At 41.1% G+C, this 21,521-nt stretch overlaps 2 protein-coding genes across 3 annotated transcripts in view; one reads left to right on the top strand and one right to left on the bottom strand.

Moving 5' to 3' along the window:
• armc2 (armadillo repeat containing 2) overlaps positions 1 to 5,020 on the top strand; it is a 30,891-nt gene extending 25,871 nt beyond the window's left edge. Inside the window, exon 18 of one of the 2 annotated variants that reach the window (XM_086264276.1) lies at positions 3,265 to 5,020. In XM_086264276.1, coding sequence (XP_086120402.1) covers positions 3,265 to 3,401 — 137 coding nt within the window. In that variant the 3' untranslated portion in view covers positions 3,402 to 5,020. The remainder of the gene's footprint in view (positions 1 to 3,264) is intronic. The other variant, XM_086264275.1, reaches the window with a different exon arrangement.
• Positions 1 to 21,521, bottom strand: part of sesn1 (sestrin 1) — a 74,916-nt gene that overhangs the window by 7,939 nt on the left and 45,456 nt on the right. The window lies entirely within an intron of this gene.

Below are 21,521 nucleotides of genomic sequence, written 5' to 3'. Positions count from 1 at the left end.
GGGGGGAGGGAGAGTCTCTGTGATTCAGGGAATACTGTACATGCCCCTACCTTGATTAAGGCCATGATTTCTTTGGGTGATAACAAGCTTTATGTTGGGTTTTTTTTAGTCAGTACACAGTCCTGAATTACATAAACAACACACATGCTTTTTAACACCGAGCAGACTCTTCCGAACCGCTAAACCTTGTGTGTTTCCTCATTTGTCTTGGGTGTTGACACAATTTAACAAAACCTAACTGAACTGCTCACCTCAATATGTGGCGCCTCTAAGACTTTGTACATTCCCGTGTATCTTCTGAAGCTGATTCAGAACACAGTGTGACAACTAAAAAAACCACACTGCAGGTGTCTCGGGGGAGTGTGAGGACCTACATCTCTAAGCATCTCAGTAATTGGTTTGATGTCAGCGACAGTGACGTTGATTTGCACGCTTTGTTCTTGAATGGCTCACTGCTGCAAGAGAAATAAGGCCACACATCCAATGAACGCTTTAAATTAAACTGAAAGGATTACTAGCTATTACTGGGTGATTAGCAAGTGACCTTTGAGATTTGGGATGGCCGCTGACCCACTCTGAAGATGTCACTGTGTGTGTGTGATAGGATCAGGGTTAAGAGAACACTGGAAAGATTAGTTATAATGAAGGGAAAGACTTCTGCAAACAACAGGAATCATCTCATATTTGTTTCAGATACTTATCTGCTTGAGGAAGGGCCCGGAACAATGGACAGACTTCCACTAGTTACACTAATGGTAATAAAAAATATTTCTATGAACTTTCATAGTCAAGGGATGGGAAATTTTTTTTTTGTTCATAAATGCTTGTTTACATATTTTAAATGACATAAGACTGTAGGCAGGTACAATTATTTAAAGCTACTTTGGACCACACAATGACACCTAAAGGTAGCAAGAAAAGAGGTGAGTAAAAAAAAGAAAAAAGAAAAAAAAAGAAATGTAAACAAATTCAGGTCAGCGTGAGCGATTAGAAATCCGAACACCAAATAAAACCCTGGTTAGCCTCTGGGTCTAAAATGTCACGCAGTCACTCGCCACTAGCAGATGGCACAGAGTTAAACCAGTATGGTTTTACCCAATACAATATTTCTATGTGGGCTGAGTTACAGGCTTAGAACCACACTTGGCCAATACGCAACCACATGCAGTACAGCCATGTGAAAGTTAACCTGTGAGGAACAAAAAGGCAGCTTCAGACTAGCGGTCCGCTAGTCTTAGCCACGTTTGGCAAACCCCTGTGGCATTGTAAACATGCAATGTGTCTCACACACTTTGGTGGAATTTGTCCTTTACATTCTCGATTTCACTGTTTTCTGAATGTTTTCTTACTTTTGGACCAGTCGAATATGGTCAACAACAATACCCAGTTAGGTTGCAGCATTTAACTTTTACCCCTTGAAATCCCCACCACTTTTTCCCCATCAAGTTGTCAAAGTGTGCCAAAAAATATCCCCCATTCAGTCCATTCTCTTTAAACCTTAGAGATGGATGTGCAGAAAAAACCCAGTAGATCAGTTCATGAAATATTTAGACCAGCTTTAAATCACCTTTCTTCCCCAGTCTAATGCTCAGTTTGAACTTCAGCATATCGTCTTGTTGTTGCCATGTGATCGGCGGATTAGATATTTGCATTGTGTTGTAGAAGTGTACTTAATTAAGTGTATAAGCAAACTTTAGTAATTTTGCTTTTACTAACATTTTCATGATACCCCTTTTTTGTGGCCAGAGGCTGTTGATCAGAGGGTTACATAAGCTTCCTTTAATGCATGAAACGGGGGCCATCAAAGCTTGTGTGCTTTGTGCATGGGAGCATCAGCTTACACATTTAAGAGAAGGAAGCACAAAGCTAACAGTGTCGAAGGAATGTATCGAGCCTGTGAAAAAAAGTGGATTATGTTCCACAAAGTTATTTAAATGCTTTTTGAGTCTATTATGCCTCAAAAACAAAACTAAATACAAATGTTTTACAGCTACTTCAACCATACAAAGTGCACTGAAGCATAAAAGAGCACAGAAAAAGGTGTAAAGTTCAATGACACGGAAGAGTTCAAGGTTTTAAACTGTGATGGCTGTAGAATAGAGTTCACATTTATTAGTTTAAAAGAATGGCAGCTGCTTTCTCAAATGCTCAGAAAGAGCAGCTGTTTTTCCCTTTTACGAGCACCCGGAAGAATTAACAACAGACTTAAACCAATAAAGAGGTTGATAAAAAGTTCATAAGAATTAAAAACAGAGAGGAAGCGACGCCGGGTGTAAATTCTGCACGTGTGTCTTTCAGCGTTGCGGCTGCCGTGTTTTCTCATGCAGTGAGAAGCGAGGGAACCGCAGAAACTGTGGGGATGTTCAACAAGTGGCAGAAGTCCACCAGACCAGTTCTAACCTGACCTATCAGTGCACAGAGGAGAGAAAGCGGAAAACTCTCAAACACTGACATAAGCCTAGCAACAGGCTTTCACCAATCACAGGGCAGAACAACAGTTTCAGGAACCAATCTTCTTTGCACTCTCTCTCTGCTTCTCTTGTTTCTCTGAAAAAAAAGGGGAGAGAGAAAGAGAGAGAGAGAGAGAGAGAGAAGTTCTGCCGAGGTATGAAGTCCTAATCTGGCCTGCTTCACAGAAAACTATTTGGTTTTCTCGTGTATTTGCAAAGTTGTAATTTCTGTCTGTTTGAGTTTCTCTGATAAAAAGTGGCAAAACAAAATGTCTAAAAAGCCTCACACAAAAACCACATGTTTCAAATTAGCCCTGAGGCTCACAACAGCAGCTCTCCTCTCTGAAAAACAACTACAGAAGTTTTTCCATGTAAACACGTCCCTTTGAAAAGCCGTGAAACCTGTTTTTAACAGTAAAGGAGAAAAATCGATACCTTTATATACCAAGTTTGGGCACATGCAGACTTTGTGTTAACGTTGTACACAGATAAAGAGGATATTCCTCGTCCCCACTCTTCAAACACAGCTCTAAGGTTACGCCTGTTCATCTGATGAGCAAAGGGTTACCTGTCCCGCAGGCTTACAGAACTCATCCTAAGTTATGGGAAAGTCTTGATCATAAGCTTCAGAGTCAGCCGTGAGAGCTGATGTTATGTAGTTTAACCATAATTCTCTCTTTGTGTAAAGACTTGTGAGTAAAAGTTGAATCTTTGCAGGAATTAACCGGACCAAAGTAGCCTTTTGGTTCTTTCAGCCACTCCCGGTCCCTTTTCATTCTCCTTTTTTCCCCCTGATCTGTGTATGTTCTGGCAGGCTATCAGAGTGGAGTGGTCTCGCCAAGCGCCTTCTTTCCTGAGAGGAGAGGCGTGCCCCCCCCACTCCAAGACCAGCAGCTCCTGGTCCAGCACACAGCAACACTGGGAGGAAGCAACGTTCCCTGGATTCCATGAAACGCAGAGGAACTGCAGAGGCCTTAGGGAGCACACGGAAAAAAGAAAAACGAAGGGGAAAGAGGTATCTGGGAGTAAAAGTAACCTTTCTTTTATGGCTTTGTAATGCCAGGCATAAACATGCACATGCACAAATCCCTATGTACAGTGGTCGACAATCCAGGGGAAGAGGTGTTGGCCTGCAACCCATGTGCACGTGAGGAAGAGTGAGTTCCCGGGGATGTTATTTTAACAGGGAGAGGGCAGCTGTCATAATACAACAGGCTCCAAGAGAAAAAGATCCCACAGAAAAACACAGAATACCAAACCCTCCCCTGCTATCTCTAGCATGATAATGACAAAGCCGCCACGAATCAGTAGAAACGTCATATTTTTGCCTCTCTCTCCATTTCTATAATAAAAATCTCAAATGCCCTTTCACATCAATAGGCTTGTTGATGGGGAGTCAAGAGATAACAGTGCAAGTCCAAAGGGCTTTACAAAGTGTGGTAGTGAGTGTGTCTGCAAAATTAAAGGCAAACTTACTTCTAGTACTTATGTTACCTAAAGACTAACAGATGGGGTTCACATGGCTAATCTTATGTTTACATCAGGACTCCAACAACCCATCAGAAGACAGCACCTCTGGTTTTAATAGTTCTATGTGCCTGCTTGCATGCACAGCTGTTTTTTCCTCTCTCTCTCTCTCTGTCTGACAAGACCTTGGTTTTGCTGACTGAGCAAGAAATGACTCATCTTACTGGGAAAGCAGCCAAAAAGGTGTTGATCGTCACCCTGTAATCCCTGACAGGCATTGTAAACGGCGCACAAAAGTCCCGACCCTTCACCGGTTTCTGTGGGATAGTCACTCCCCAAAAATATAAAAAGAAAGCAATATCTTCCTTGGAGCTACTCCTGTTATAATGTGAGCCACTGAATCAAAGACTGGTAAAAAAGAAAAAACTGTTATCACCACCTTGCTCATATAAAACCTGGTGAACTCTTACTTAGATTAAGAAGTACTGTTGGTTATGAGAGGGGCGACCACGGCTAAGTACACCGGTTCAGACACTAATAAAAGTCTGATGTAATAGATCACAGTGGCTACAGCAAAGATTAGAAATGATTGCACTCTGCATTAATCTGCCTCTTCCTTTCACTGCTTTCACTTCTGCCCCTTTCTTTTTCCACCACCTCTCAATCTGTTGCCTTCACCAGGATGTATTTTGATTGCAGCGTTGAAGAGAGGGATGTGATACTGCTGCTCTTTAAGGGTGGAGGAAGTGATATGGCCTAATCGTTACCCTCGAACTGTTTTGGCCGTGTCTTATTACTTCATAAATAGGCAATGAGCTCTGGTACTGAATCGCAGAACAAAACGGCCAGCAGGACATTGAGTGCGACGTCACGGCGATTGCCATATCAACGTTTAATTGTTTATGAAATGTCAGTTTGATTGGTTGGAAACTCAATCACCTTGGCGCCCGTCCTTTTCTGCTGTCGTCACTGACTCAGCATTTCCATTCATTGTAGAGATTATTTTGTGCAGCTGATGGTTGGGCTTGTGAATTCAGATTAAAATAGCATTTATTTCATAATTTCACTTCTTTTGTACATGTAGATTTGTTTTTGAGGCTGATTTACTCCATACTGAATTCACTTTTACATAAAGTGTAACACAGAGCAGCTGAAGTTTTGTGTATTAAGTTATAATAAACTGTTAATTAGTTATTGTTTCTACACCTGTCGAGCCTTTACTTCGCAAATTGACTTGATCAACAGGCTTTTAAATGTTTCCATCTGACATTATTTTAATCTTCTCGAGGGTACATAGCAACCAGGTGATGCTAATCAAATCCACTTTACTAACCGATCATCAAGAAGTGTCTATAAAAAGCAGGCACTTTGGCAGTTTGCTGGTCTGGAGAATTTAGGCGGGTGTTAGCAAAATGCTGAAGTCTTCCGAGAAGTGGACGTCCCAGCAAATTCATTCCAAGGTCAGACCATGCAATGATCAAAGAAACTCCAAAAAACCTCAAGAGCTACATCTCAGTCTTTATAGGCCTCAGTCATAACAGTCCAATCAGAAAAAGACTGAACAAATATGGCTTGTTTAAAAGGGTCACCAGGAGAAAGCTGCTTCTCTCTAAAAAGAACATGGCAGGTTTCAAAGTTTAACCTAAACAAATCAGAAGATTTTTGGAACAGCGTCCTTTAGACATACTACACCAAAGTGGAGATGTTTGCCCATAACGCAGTAGCACGTGTGGGGGGGATAAAAACAAAAAAACAAAACACAGGATATCAAGCTGTCAAGCATAGTGGTTGTTTTGCTGTTGCAGGACCTGGGCTGGGTAGTTATGAGTTGACCATGAACTCTTCTGTATACCAAATTACGCTAGAGTCAAATGTGAGGCCATCTGCACATAAACAATGCTCACAAAGCTGAATGAGCCAAAGCAACGCTATAAGAAGTGGGCCGGAGGTTTTCCACAGTGATGTTCCAGATGGATAAAGTCATACAGAAAATGATCACTTCGAGTTATTGCTTCATAAGGTGGTCCCTACAAGATACTGAATCATGGGGTGTACTTAAGTTTTCACAGCACTGCACACGAGTCCTGTGAAACCTCGCTTTTTCACATGACTCTACTTAAAAGACCGAGGCTGAAACTGAATGTTTCAAGCAAACACACCAGCATCCACATCACATGATCCAAGTAGAACAAAAAAACTGAGTTCTTGTGTTTTGTCGTGCAGAATAAAGCCAGTAAGGTTGAGTATTAAAAGCCTGGCAGGGAGTGAATCTGGACTTTTTTAGATGCAAAAGGCAAATGAAAGGAATGTGATTAAAGGCAAAACAAAACAAAACAAAAGAATATATATATTGTTGTTGTTTTTTGTTAAGTGGGATGCAGCATCATAGATGTTTTACCACAATTATGTAGTTTCAAATAAAAACTGGAAATTGATTGAAAATTATGCAAAAATATTTGCATCATTTTCTTTTCCAAGAACTAACTGAAGCAGTCAAAGGTCAACAGAAGGAGCCTGGATGAGTAGAGTTTGCCAACACATCCCTTTGTTTTCACTTCCCTTCACCTTTGATCCTCTCAGTTGTCCCTTACTTTTTGCACAACAGGTTTGACTCCAAACAGGGGGTCTGAAAGGAAGCGCACAAAACACAAACAGAGTAAAGCCAGCAGACATCATGTGTACAAACACAAGAGAGAAAAGTGATAGTATAAATAAGCAACCATAGGACGTGTTCTCTCCATCATACGTGTTCATTTCCAAGGACTTAAACCGGAGAGTTCCTCAAACATGAAAACTTAAGCACATGATGTGAGATCATGAGTCTGTAGCTTCTGAAACAATGTGAAAAAAATAGCAGGAAATGCTTACAGAAGCACATTTATTTTCTGGGCTGAAATATCTTCATACATCCCACTGCTTGCATAAACACCGCCTACTTAGGCATGCAAGTGTCTTAGTCAAAGTTGAATTAAATGTATTTCAAATAAAGTACAGCAGCTTTTGCACCTTGCAAATTAAATCTTTTTACTTCCATGCCTTTCAGCAGACATTTACGAATTGCTTGCAGCTTTTGTAGTTTTGCTTGACTCGAGGGGACAAAGCTTTTCAGTCTGTAGCACCAAGACTCTGGACCAGTTTACCGCTCCAGCTCCATTTGGCTGGCTTTTTAAAAACAGTTAAAAGCCTTTTCTGTTTAATCAGGCCTCCTGCTGACATTTTGTTTTTTTGTTTGTTTGTTTTTTGTTTTTTTTTTCCTAATTCTGCTTTAACAAGATTCTCTGTTGATATTGCATTTTAACTGTTGTTCGGCACTTTCCGGCTGTTAAGTCTGTGAAAAGCACTATCTAAACTTATTTAGTCGAAAGCTACATTTCTAAAGACACTTTTATCCCAAATCCTCTACACCTGCTCTTTAGCTTTGCTTAAAAATAAACTGGGTTAATGTGTAGGGTTTACATGAGTTTGCTCTTGGCATTTACAAACTCTCTGTGGACCTCATGAACCCTCACAGAAGTGTGCCTGCATTGTGTGTGTGTGCGCGTGTGCGGTCCTCTGTCTCATGCCACAGGTAGCATTGGACGTATTTGCTCTGTGGTTAATTAATTACAGGCCCTTGGAGCCGAGAAAAGGGCAAAGCAATGGCAGAAAATCTATCATATCATTCCCCTCGTGGTCGCAAGACCGATTCAAATATCTCTCCAACTTTAAAGAGTTACATGAATTAAGATAAGTTGGCTCCTCTCCAGTGTAGCATGCACCAATTGCGTTCCTGTGCTGATGAGAAACATGAGTCACTCTGTGAACACATGAACAACTCATTTAAAAAACAAAAACACTTTTCACTTAAAAAAAAGAAAAAAAAGTGAGTACTTTTTGTTTTAGTGCCACAAACAAGCATTTAACAAGCAGTTAACCTGCTGGCTGTTATTGTGCAGTTACTGGTCTTACGTAAGCCAAACAGGTAGATGCCGTTGGGCCAAAAGTGAGGTTGGGCACTACTCCCACTCATTAGACTAGGACTAACTAACATAATAGAACAGTATAGTGGTTTATTTATCCTCCACAGCTAAAGTCCTGCTTTAGCGGAACTCAGTAAACAATGATGGGATAATGAGAGAAGATAAAACACAAAGAGAAGGCAAATGTTTTCTTAGAAGAGTCTCGAGCTTTCCGTTTTCCTGCTTCACAGTCAAATGTCACATCAGTGCATTTTTGACTAAACAAATGCAGTGTGTAGGGAAAACCCTATGTGTATGGAAAAGCTATTAAAGTTACAATGCAAATGCATAATAGCATAAAGGGCTGCAAAAATATTTAGCCTTTATAAACGACATCGCTCATCTGTGATGATTGGACCTGGGGTTAACGGGGGCATTCGCAATTAAAGAAAAGACAGGAGGTGGAAAGAGCGAAGAGAGAGGAGTGAGGGAGTGGGTTATTTGACCAGCGTTTGGCGACAAAGCGCCTCGTACATTATCGTGGGTAAGTAAACACCCTGCACCGTCTGGAGTGACATCATTGTCCCAGAGAATCAATAACCAGCCACTTCCTGTGCAGCGGGGAAAATCGATGACTCTGTACACTAGATTACCTATCTTTGCCCACTCACCTGAGGAGACACACACACACACACACACAAACTGAACACACACAGTGTTGCAGCTCACATACATAGGCACCATTAACAGAAACCACTGTCATAGTTTTCACCAAAGGGAACGGTCTTTGTGCGGCTTCAGTGCAAAGTCAGCCCATTATGGGATTAGTGGCAGCCACAGCACGGTGTAAGCCTACTGTTGGAAGTCTAAAGGGGATAATAGCTCTGCCAAATCAGATTTCTATCAGGTTTCCCCACACAATCACACAGCACACACACACACACTCCTAAAAAACCCAGAGTAGCATGGCTCATTCCCAATCCACAAGATCTCCTTGCTATGCTCAGGAGTATTTGTCAGTTTCTATTCTTGCTCCCTGCTCCTTCTTTTTTTTGTGATCTAATATACAGTGTCTCATTATGCAATAAAGGCTAAATTCAGGGTTAAAATGTAATAAAAATGAATAAGTGGAGCCTAACAGCATTTTGAGCCACACAGGCATTTGGCATTGCTCAACGGTCGCTCATAAATTTTGTCACTCACAAACTAATGTCTGGTATGTGGTTGGAGCTTTAAGACCCACTGACTGAACTGTAGCTGAATGTGTTCAGCTAAGCAGAAAAAAAAGTAATCTCTCCAGGCTTGTTTTTCTCAATAAATGTCTGGGAGGAAAAGTTCAGTATCATGAGGGTTCTCGGAGCGGAGGAGCAGGCAGATTACTGACAGGAGTGAATGGGAGGGATAATGGGTAACTGAGCTCAGTTCAGTCACTCCATTACCTGTTTGTGCATAGACGAGAGATGCAGCTTGTGCAACAGGAAGGAGAGAAAAAAAGAGATGTGACAAAAATGGAAACAGGGTGAGAAGAATAACAACACTAACGCTGTCAAATCACACTGACTAAATACAGCCTGAGAAAAACGTGTGATCTGAAAAGTTAAAAACAGACTCTCGGTCTCGATTTCAAACTCAAACGAAAAACACACTATATTAACTGCCCGAGGTGACTAAGAGAAAGATGAGTATTTTTTCCTCCCTTTACACAACAGATTGGGTTTCATTATCAAAGAAACAACTACATTTCTGTCATCTTGGGAATGACATGTGTGGTTAGCCACTGCACATCTTTCAATTTTGGTTTGGAGTTGTTGTAAGAAAACACAAGCAGCGTGTTAACCTGATGAGCTACTCTCATCTTTGCGGCGTGGGCTCACCTGGGGCGCCGTCTGTCTGCGTCCTGCCGAGGCTCCAAATGCTGCGTTACATCAGCATGGACTGAGACGGGCTCATGAGCAAAGACGGTCAATAAGCAGGCATAGATTAGATTCATATTCGGTGGCTTCTACTGTAAACTAAACAAAGATAAGTCTGTTTTAAATCACTGTCATAGTAAATCACTGTCATAGTGACAAAAAAGCTTTTATTGCTCTGTGTTTAATCAAGCATAGGTGCACTTAAATACGCAAGTTGTGCTTTAAAGGCATTATTCAGTGTTATGTGTGCTTATTTGTTTTCATGCCAAAGGGTACCTGGGAAGATTGATCCTACTCTACTCATATCTGTTCCTCTTTTTCACTACAACCAGGAGACATTTAGTGAAAAAGTGTACTAACATGAACTATTCCCTCAAAAGTGTGTCAGCTGTGCATTTTTTTTCTGTTTTTTTATATTTATTCCTGAGAAATGCACTGCAGCACAGACTACTTAGAGACAAAGATGCAACTAAAATTTAAAAACAAAAAAACTTTGATAACCTGAGCCATCGTCAAAGTGTTGTGTAATCAGAAATGCTCTTCTGTATACCTGTGTTGTTAATTGGTGATTGTGTTACTGTTGCCTTCCTGGCCTTACAAGAATTCCAGTCGTTCTCCTCTGACCTCTGGCATCAACAAAATATTTTCTCTCAGAGAACTGCCGCTCGCTGGATATTTTCTCTTTTTCGGACAAGTCTCTGTAAACCCTAGAGATGGTTGTGGGGTAAAAATCCAAGTAAATCAGCGTGTGTCATTCCAAGTCAGTCCCATCAATCCCCAAGTGACTATAAACTCAACAACCACCTTGAGTTTATAGTCACTTAAATCACCTTTCTTCCTAATTTTGATGCTCTGTTAGAATATCAACAGGCTATGTCTATATGCTTAAATGAACTTCGAGTTGCTCCCATGTGATTGGCTGATATCCCATTGGGGAGCAGAATTTGTCCATCCAATATCTTACACTTAATTAAAGTTGTGTTGTGGTGGGCTAAGGCACATATTCCTTCTCCCAGGCCAGATACGATAGATCTTCAGAGGTTCTGGGTCTATACTGTCGGTCATTCCCTTTTAGGCGTGAGCTTCCAAAGGGAGCCACCCAGGATGCACGCTTATCAGATTCTCAAACCACCTCTAGTGGCTCCCTTCAACGTAAATGTGTATTAGCTCTACTCTCAGCTCTCTCTGGATATCTGAGCTCCTCATGTTTCTCAGCCACCCTGTGTAGGAAACTCATCTGAGCTCTTGTATTTGTGACCTTACTCTTTTGGTCACTGCCCAGATGTCTTGACCACAGGTGAAAGTTAGAATACAGATACAGCTTTGGCTTGCAGTTCAGCCCCCTCTTCATCACAACAGTGTATAAAACACCCGCTTTACTGCTGACAGTGTCCCAATTTGCTGGTCCAATTTGCACTCTACTTTCCAAAATACCAGCATACTTGAACTTGACCTTCATACTCAGCTGTAGTTGAACAGGTACACCTAACAAAGTGGCCTTTGACCATACATTAGTTTCATTGTTTGAGTATTTGATTTAAGAACAGCAAGCATCATTATAACAGTCTATATGAGTGAAATAAGGAACTAATAATTGGTGGTCAATTTTAATTTTGGAGCAAGAGTTCAGAGCTGTTTAGCTGATCAAGATAAAGGAAAACAATCCAGTTGTGTGTGGTGCCAACCTTCACTATTAGCTCTTAGGAAGAAAGTGAATAAGTGTACTTAAAGGGTTACAGCAACAAGCATCAGGTGCAAGCCACCATCTATTAAGACAATGCTACAGATTTCCCTTCTAGGCGAGTGCAACAGGATCCTCAATTTGTGTGTGTGTGTGTGTGTGTGTGTGTGTGTGTGTGTGTGTGTGTGATCATGGACACATGTCTCGAGAGGAAATCCATTCTCTTTATGCACCAGAGCAAAGTTTTGGCCTGCAGCCTATGAATCTGACCCTGCACTAACCCGCCTGTAAGGTCGAGTTCGCGCACACCACACCGAAGACCGTCCTGCTGGGTGAGGGTGCGTTCTGTATGGGACTCCCACAGGAAAGCTTCACACAATACTTTGCTCTCTTCGAGGAGGACATACAAATATACACGGACAGATTAAGCCACACACACATAAAAATGGAACACACACACACTATCTCTCGCTTGTCTCAAGCAGACAATGGACAGTGGAACTGTGCCATAAGGGAGGGCTGTTGTCCAGTCACTGGGCAACTGGGGCAGCAGATGGTCATCTTCCCTTCCACTAACACCAATCAGGAGGGAGAGGAAGGGTGAGGGGTGAGGCTCAGCAGAGTGATCTCCGTCACAGTGTGAACCTTTCATCAAATACATGGCAATGACTCAGCCATAATGCATAAAGCAAATGAGCTGGACTCCGATAATGATCTGCACAAATCTGTGCAGAGTTACAACACAGAAACAGTTTGCCTAAATCTAAAAAGTGAAATACACGGGTCACCTGACCCAGCTTACAGCTTAAAGTAGTGGGTTAAAGTAAATGTCACTGTTTGAAAACGTTAATGAGACAAACTTGGGTAAAACCACAAATATAGCAGAAATGCTAAAGCGAGCTTGGGTGCAGAAAAAGCAAAGTAGGGGAAAGGTCACTTCTGAAATAAAGAACAAAAGAAAAAAAAGAAAAAAGTAAGGTTTTATATCCTGTTGACCAGTTGCTGTCTCTCAGTGTGAAAGTTTTGATTGGAGAGCATGTGTTGGATATGTGCACAGCTGTATGTGTGCGTGGAAGACAGACAGATTACAGAGAGGTGCTTATAGTTTTTAGATTCTTTTCTCATCTCAGCCAGTGTTAATGAAAGAAAAGAAACAACAACAACAATATACCAGCACTTTTTCTACTTTCTGAAGCGTGTCAGAAGGCACGCTTCAAGGAGGCTAAACCCAAAACAAGAATTGCATAAAAGGGCTAAAAAGATGTAAAAAGCAAACAACTTGGAATGAATGAGCCTTTGTGTGCCCAGTAGAGTGAACCGCCAATGCGAAACAAGAAAACATGTTTTTTAAGAGTTACATCACAAGGAAGGCATGACAGAGGGCAGAGTTAGAGCAGACAACAGAGCAGGAGAGAGGTCAAAAGAAAATAACTAGTTAGCATTTCTCAGGTTGTATTTTTGCAAGTAGTAAGAAAGCTAAGGTTATGCTAATGTGACACTAGGGAAAACAGTGGTTGGAGACTCAGATCCAACCCTGTAAATTTACCATCTCATTGCAAAGACTGGGCCTATAATCACTCACAGCCAGTTGCTGTCTTCAAAGCGATTTTGGTGGGTTAAGATGACGATAAAACAACAATAAGGCGGAGTCAATCTGCAATCAGCAAGTGATTTAATTGGGTCAAGTTGGCAAATGCGACTTAGATTTCCTGCAACATGTTGGCAATCTGTCTCTAGTCATAAATTAGATGGCAATTATTTGCAGACCTTCACTAATTTTTCTGAGAGTAATCTCAGTCAGTGTGCGATTGTTTGGAGACAGGTTGCCACCAGATGACCTACGCAATCGCACTGTGGACGAAAGAGGTCAACCAGAGGTAGAGAGCTGGTTGTTACTGCTACTTTCAATCGGTTTTTGACAGCAGAAAAAATTAAATGCACTGATACCTATACTATTATGATTCTAGTGACGGACTAGTTTTAACTAAGGCAGTTTCATAAGTCATAACTATTTCATGCCAAAATTTGGCTAATTTGTCAGTGTGATTATTAGCCATGGATGAATTAGCTGAACATATCCACCTATCCATCAGTTAGGTATCAACAAAACTATACAGATCCCTCTATGACATGAGCGACCATATAAACACATTAACTGATGCCAGTGTTGTATTTGGCTGTAATTTCGTATGTTATTATATCACTTTAGAAATTTTTAAAACACAAATGCAACATATTTGTTTGTTGTTTTGTAAAGTAGCTATGATGGGGTCCTGGTGTCTTAAAGTGTTTTAAGTGAAAACCTTACAAATTCAAAGAGGTGGGGCACTGCTGATTTTGACTCTGGTTTTACACTGATCTCTTGACTGAAGCCAGAACGCTTTTGTTTTTGTACTAATGAGGACAAAGGAGGAAGTGGATGAGAGGCAAAGAAAACTGACCAGTCATTATTTAAGCAGGTAGTTAAATTTGAAGAAAATGTTGCGCATTTATGTTTACCTGAGTGACATGCCACCTTGTTTTTCAACTTTCTGCTGTCTTTTAGTCAAGTTGTTTACATCTTTTCTTCCAGTCTCCCCATCCACCTGCCACTCACTCATACTCTTAATCTGTTACAGTGTTTCCTTTTATCACTGCATCCACGCGATGCCTACTTAAAGGTGTTTTGTCAGTTAAAAAGGGACAGTTACGAGGAATGTTGTCAAACATCATCTCACAATTGAGGATGTGGTGTTGTTGCATTAGTCACCTGGCTGAGAAGCAGCTTGGATCATACCTGTGTTTCTAGTGAGTAAATAAACACAGTCAAATTGTGAAAAAGCTGACACAGTAGACGTGTAGCAAGACTTGTCTAACAGTACAGTGTGCTGCTGGTCTTTTTAATGTACCTCAAAAAAAGAAGAAGAAGAAAAACAAGTACACTGATTAAATCAAGGTGCCTGGGACAAAACCAAGCTTCCAAGTTTTTTTCCTCCCAAAATACGATCTTTCTAAGAACATGCTGGTGGATTTTTGGAAATCCGGGGGCTAATCTGTGTGTCTGTACTCAGCTATGTGAGCTGGGTTCTGAAAAACAACTCCAAGTGCCAAATACTCACACAAAAAGTTGATTTTCATACATTTAACAATGCCACAAGAAGGTGGTGTAGAAAGTGCTGTAGGTAATGTCGGTCTTAAAAATTCCCTGCACATCTTTATCAGAGACATTGCTGAAAAACAGGTCTCCAGATTTTAGGAAAAAGAGAGCGATAGAGGGAGGGAAGGAGTTAACCTATATAGTAAGCCATGTTTCTTTCCCCTTTATGCTCCCAGCAGACAGAGCTTCAGTTTGATAAATAGCAGGCCCCCTCAAAGCAACAGATGCTACGACTCAAACCCCAGCAAACTCATCAGCTCTGCCAAAACAAAAAAAGAGAAAAAGAAAACCTGAGAGCCCAGAGCCAAGAACCTTCACGGCTGTTCCACATACCGACAACAAGCCTGCGAGAATGAACAGCACGTATGGAAAACAGGGCCCCCCTCTATACAGCTCCGCACGGCTAAAACAACTCTGTCATAGCTGACCCTCAAGTCCCCAGATTTTGCAGAGGAGGCACTTCCAAAACAGTGACTTCTTCTCCATCTGAATCTGAATGAGGTCAATGCACTCCCAGTTTCTGTTTTTGATTTTGGGGTTTGCTTTTGTTGTTTTTTTGTTCAGTTCAAAGGCTGTTTGCACCATTTGTTTTCTTCATCATATCTGTGGTTTGGACCCAGAAATTGCTACTTTTCCTTATCAAACCGTCCTACTTACACATGCAACCCCCCTCTGTGACAGCCAGGCATCTCACCACACTGACACTCCTGAAGCTGAGATGGTTATACAGTATGCAAACAATTGTGGAAGGGGGAGGAAAATATGTTTTCCACATGGTTTTCTCTGAAAGACAAAAAACAAAACAGTGGTTTCTTGAACAGTGCTTTTCTCTCAGGAAACAGATGCCTTTCTTTGTGGGATAGTTTGGTGTTTTGTGGTTGTGTAGGAGAGAGCTTGCCATGAAGCTGGGTTGTTTTGTTTGAGGAAAAGTGAGAGGGACAGGCAGTGGGTGTGATATTTTAAGCCAAAGTTTGGACTGTGAGGAGTGAATGAGGTGTTTGATTAGGAGTGTTTAGCAGCACTTCAGTGCTTGATACTGAGTTAGGGTGTCTGGCGTATGAGCCCATCATCTCTTAATCTGTCTAGACAATGCCAGTCACAGACACACAGTGGATAGTCTGACATATGGAAAGGGTGTTTTTAAAAACACATAAGTATTAAAAATATCTACACCAGTAGCCAAAAGGAGGAGAGAGTTTGTCTGCATCTGACAGCAACACGTGACATTTGCATTTCTGTTTTTGTCTGGCTGCTTTCACGGCATCTGCTTTTAGAAATGCTCCTGAATTCTTCCTGTTTTGTTTTGCCCGAGTCTGGTTTTTAAATCACTGGGTTTTCCATTTTAACACAAATAATGAACTTGAACTGCAAGCCTTAAAAGAAACTCACTGCTTGCTCCGCTCTGGCATGTGGGACATCAGTCGTGCCCTAAATTTACTGGCTATCTATCCGTGATTTGATTTCCCAAAGTGGCTCAAGAGCTCTGGGCTAGACTCTGAAGTGAGATGGGAGACAGGTTGTCCTTTCAGACGCCCTCTTAGTTTCCAATGTGACAGTAACACGCAGGGAAACAGTCACATGACCCCAGACTGTCACGAGATAGAGAAGCTTCAGAGTCAAGATACAATGACACTAACCAGAGTCTGAACATGTTTATCAATAGACTACACCTCACTGTCAGAGTCCACCTTAAACTTCAAGCATGCACATACAGTAGATTGGCGTACACAGGCCAGGGGAGACGCTTTGTTTCCTTCTCATTGTGTCAGTAACCTTTACAAGAATTTAAAGGCAGAAGAAACATATATTTCTAGAGTGTATGAACACTAAAACAGAGCTAGAAGTACAGCGAATATTGACAGTCATCAAGACCTCAGAAGATTATTCTAAGTCTAAGAGATCAAGACCTATTCAACCAGACAACGTTATTCCGAACTGTTGCCCAGTTTTGATGAGTCTGTGCTAATTGTATACTCAGTTTTCTGACAGCAGTGGCACCCAGTATGGTCTTCTGCTTCTGTAGCTCATTTGGCTGTTCGAGTTATTCTTGAATTTTTTACCTTACAAAGTGGACGGTGAATGAAGCAAACAGTACACATGTACATGTAATTCAATGGGCTTTACATAAAAAAGGATATATAGCCGATTTAGAAAAAATAATTTAATCTATGTCATTGGTTAGGGGGAGGAAACAGGAGCAGACAGAGAAAAACCTGCAAATTCTCAAGGAGAGCGTGCAAACCTCACATAGAGAAGCCCCAGTTAACCAGCAGGAGGAGGGTAAGACTCAGAAACATTTCATGAAGCGACACTGTTAACCACATTTCACACAAAATAAAGACACAAACATGAGGAAGCAAGTAACACAGAGCAGCATAAACACAAATACAGCTATACAATAAAAAAAACATCCTGCTAAACAACCATTATGTGTAGGTCATACTGTTAATATTCACTAATGTAAGACTGCACGAGAAAGCAAAGAACACTGGGGGGGAAAAAACAGGCCAAATATTATATGGACTGGCTAATATTTTCAATATAAACATTGATATTTACATTGGCTTATTCCAGACATATTAGCATTGGCAGAGGTTGGTTACTGTGTGCTAATATTCAAAGAAAAATGCAGAAAACGATCCTCTGTGTACGGAGCCATCGTCCCGATTGTTTACACTTCCAGCACAGCACATGCAGCAGAGCACAAATTACAGCTGAGGAGTGTGAAATAGAATCACGGGGTAATTTCACAGTAAGTTTGTAACCAGTATGTGAAATATACTGGTGGACAGCTAATAACAACAACCCTATAACTTTTCCAATTTTCAGTACAGCTCTTAGAATGTGGTAGTTAATATAATCAATGTTGTAATTAGAGCCTCAACCTCTTTAAATAATATGCTTTATCCCTTTACTAGGTTGTGTCCAACGTACACAGCTTTATCCAGATTACAAAACAAAAAAAATAAGCTTTGACTGCTGTAGCTGTAGTGGTGGAATAAGCAGACAATAATAAGGTTTTCAAGGGTCAAAACAACAGCACCCAGAGTGGAAGCAGAGACGTTCCACTATGTTGCAAGAAAAATGACATTTCATCAACGATAGAGAAGTACTAACCACAGAAACTGGAGCCAAGATTTTTTTTTTTCTGGTTTGTTTATGGTCTGTGTTTCTGTGAGTTTGAGCCAGCAACGGAGACCATTTGCCCTCTAGGCAGTTATCAATGACGTAGACCAACTTCTGCTTAGGTAGCCCTGCTGAAATGATGAAATGGAAAAGCAAGAGAAAAGACAAAAAAAATTAAAAGTGAGCAGAGACAGTTTGGGTTTGATGGGATTTTCACAAGCGCTGACATCACCGTGTGGGAAAATTGCTCCATGTCTTCTCTTATCAACTTCTGACCTCAGAGGTGCTGGCAGTATTTGTGCTCACAGAGCAAATATCACATCAAAACACACCAAAGAAGCCCTGTGTGCCATTTCCCATGCGCAACCTCTACGCCAGCGTGTGCACGTGTGCACAGCCACACACAGCAGCAGATAGATACAGTAGATTTCATGAAGCTGGAAGCCATGAAGGAAGCCTGACCAAAGATTGTGGCAGCGCAGGAAGGAAGTGGAGCACACCCCTGGATATGAACAGGAAGCAGCCAGGAAAGAGGACTCTGACAGGACACACACACTCAGAGAGTTATGGCTCCAGCTTGAACACTGACCAAGGTACAAAATGTAAGAATGTTTTTGTTATACAAAGATTTAACTTGCTAAATCTGGGAATACTGTAAGCAGATCTACTGTAAGAACTGAGAGAGGCAACGGCTACTGTACCAAAGAAATGTAGGTGAAGCAACAGAGCTTCAACCAGATTTAGAGAGTGTTTATTCAACTCTGATTATTGTGGATGTAAGAATAATTTAGGCCTCAGTCACACAAGGCTAGAGAGTAGTTACCAACCCGACTAGCAGAGGAATCGTGATTGCTTTGGTTGCAAACAGATTGCCACGGCCACCTGAAGACACTGATTTGTCTGCAAACACTCGCCATTTTATTCTCCAAGTTGTCATGAATGACTGCAGTGACTGCAAACCTTCAGAAACCAGTCACCAACTAGTCCAGGAATATATCCGGAGGTTGCCCAGGGGTCACCGAGAGGTCTCTAGGCCTGTTTGAATGGGGCTTTGGCTATTGATTTCGCAGCAACTGCCAACAACCTCCAGCAACCACACAACCAATACATTTTTCTCTGTGGTTGCCAAATGGTTGCTAACTGGTCTCTAGGCATGTGCGATTGCTGACAATTTATGCTTCAGTGGGAAATCTATGCTTTATCGACATCATAATTGCAAACAACTCTGAAACGATCTCACTTATCCTACAGTGTAACTACTGTGTCAGGTCGACACAGCTCGTGTTATTATTGGCCTGTTCAGTACCATCAGTTCCTCTGTTTTTGGATTCATCAGTAAGAGAATAACAATCATTGTCTCAATATAAGGGAAAACTTATTGCATCGATATATTGACTCATAAATGTCAAAAATTTACTTGCCAGTGATTGCCAAAATATAAATATAAAGACGTGGAAAAACTGATCACAACTAAAAGTGCGTAACTAGGAGGGATTTTCATTTCATTTGTTTCTCTGCTTATGTAGCTTACATCGTCAGCTCTATAAAGATTCTCCACAAAAGGCTAAAATCAGACCTCAGTTAGTCCAGTTCCACTAAAGGCCTCTGTTTGTTATGAATCACAGACTAAATCAACTTAAATCAAGACATCTAAATTGGAGAAGCTAAATAGTACCAAATCATCTGTTAGATGATATAAGGATCATCTGATGATATAAAATTTAAAAAAGGAAAAAGAAGAAGAAAAAAAAACACCCGACTGTTTCCCAGAGTCTGATATGGCTGCTACCTTGGCCCCATCTTCCTTGTAAAAAGTGATTTGATCTCAAAAGGACTTCCTGGTTAAAGGTAGAACAAATAAATAAAGTTTGTGAGTGCTGAGACCGATAGGCCAGCTACACAAAGAGACTGTTGTTGTTCCTTAAAGTATTTTCCCTTTAGAGGAATAAAGGAAGAGAATCTAATGCCTAAGCTGATGCTATCACATGGAAACTTTCCCCAAAAAGACTTGTCTCAACACGTTTGGTTTTTTTAGTATTTCTCTCAAAATTGATGTCAGAAAACAGATGGGTTTTTTTATACAAATGGGCCATATGTTACCAAATTTAAAAAAGGAAAAATGATAATAATAACCCACTGATTTATATAAAATGTAAAATAGGCACATAAACTGCAGATGTGCACAGCAGTCTATTCATGTCTGTTTAAATGGCAACTTGTTACTGCTGGTTGACAGCAAAGACAGTTTAGTATAATTAAGTCAAGATGACATATGCTCAGCTTTTACATATTAGTCACTGTGAGAACAGCTGTGCAAGTATAGTATATCAGTGTATTCAAGTGCATTTAGTAAAACGGGATTTACTCAAGCCCCTGTGTTTTGTAACTCACACTTAAGAGACAAACAACGCGCACTGCTGAAATGTGTTCTCTACAATGGCCTACAGGCTTACAATACATGTTGACAGAAAACACAAGGACACACACATGCACACACACACACACACACACACACACATACAGGTTGCATGGAGGTCTCAGGGGGTGCCGTTTCTCGCATGCATGCTAATAGACCTACCACCAATGGCTGCATACAATATTCACAATACTCTGCTGTCGTCTTACTGCAGGGTCAAAAGTAGTGATGTGCGATACCACTGATTTCCTTTCCGATCCGATACCAAGTAATATTCAGGGTGGTATCGACGATACTGATCCGATACCGATACTTTGTACAAAACGGATTTTATTTATTGTATCTCAAATTATAGCAATGATTACAGGACATCAGAATACCTTCTTCTTATCACTTAATAATGCAGAGTTCATCATATAGAAATAAAAAAACTAAAGTTGTGTGCTATTTGAACACCTTGCCTGCCTGGAGGACTAAAGGACTCCGTGAGAGACTCTCACCCTAGCAGCACCTGTCCCTCTCCTCCTCTTCAGTTCGCCTCAACATACGCTTGTCATATTTTGTGATATGATTTACTCTGAGGTGTTTGACAAGGTTAGTGATGTTGCCACAACCATACATGCCAACCCTCCCGATTTTTCCGGGAGAATCCCACCTTTCTCCAGATTTTCCACCCGGACAACAAAGTTGAAAAACCATATCGCAGAATTCATAGCGCGGCCCAGCCAATTCCAGTTTCCAACAATGACGGCAGCGACTTAGTTTTAATATCACTCTTATTTCTCTTTCTGGGTCGCAAAAAAACTTTTAACATATTTTCAGGTGAGAATGTAGCTGTGTAAACTTCAAATATCTGAGCCGACCGACACATCGTCTTCAAACCCCCGCGGTCTTTCACCACTCGGGTTAAACATGATGTACAAGTCACTTTGATAACTTAAAAATGTTCTTGTTTGGCTTTTTCAGTGTTTTATTTGTTCGTGAGTAAATCGGTTTGGCTGAGATTAAAGTTGTTAGATTAGATTAAATTAAATTAAACTTTATTATTCCCTCGGGAGGGTTCCTCCGGGGTTTTCACACAGCTGAATAAACGTCAAACAGAAAACTGATTAAACAGAAGAGTTTACGTCAGTGTCCGGTTATATTTTAGACAGCAAGGAGCAGACGGCAGAGTTTCACTCCACCGAGGGAGCTCGTGACGTACTACCCGGCTTTCTTTAGACCGCGAAGGCCGGTCCTCAGGTGGAAGCAGCCTCTGAATTTGGACACCCCCGCTGTTTCCGGGCCGGCCAATAATAACGGTGACATTTAACGTATTTTACCCGATAAATAAACCCTGTAAAATATATTTATCCGCCCAAACAGCCCTTTTGAATGTCTCCCTAATTCTGAGG

The sequence above is a fragment of the Aulonocara sp. 'chitande type north' Nkhata Bay genome, linkage group LG15 (assembly GCF_057382095.1).
Source record: "Aulonocara sp. 'chitande type north' Nkhata Bay isolate Kocher_YH1m ecotype deep benthic linkage group LG15, A_spYH_male_GT1.1, whole genome shotgun sequence".
In the NCBI taxonomy this organism is placed as follows: Eukaryota; Metazoa; Chordata; class Actinopteri; order Cichliformes; family Cichlidae; genus Aulonocara; species Aulonocara sp. 'chitande type north' Nkhata Bay.
This window is presented reverse-complemented; position numbering and strand designations above follow the sequence as displayed.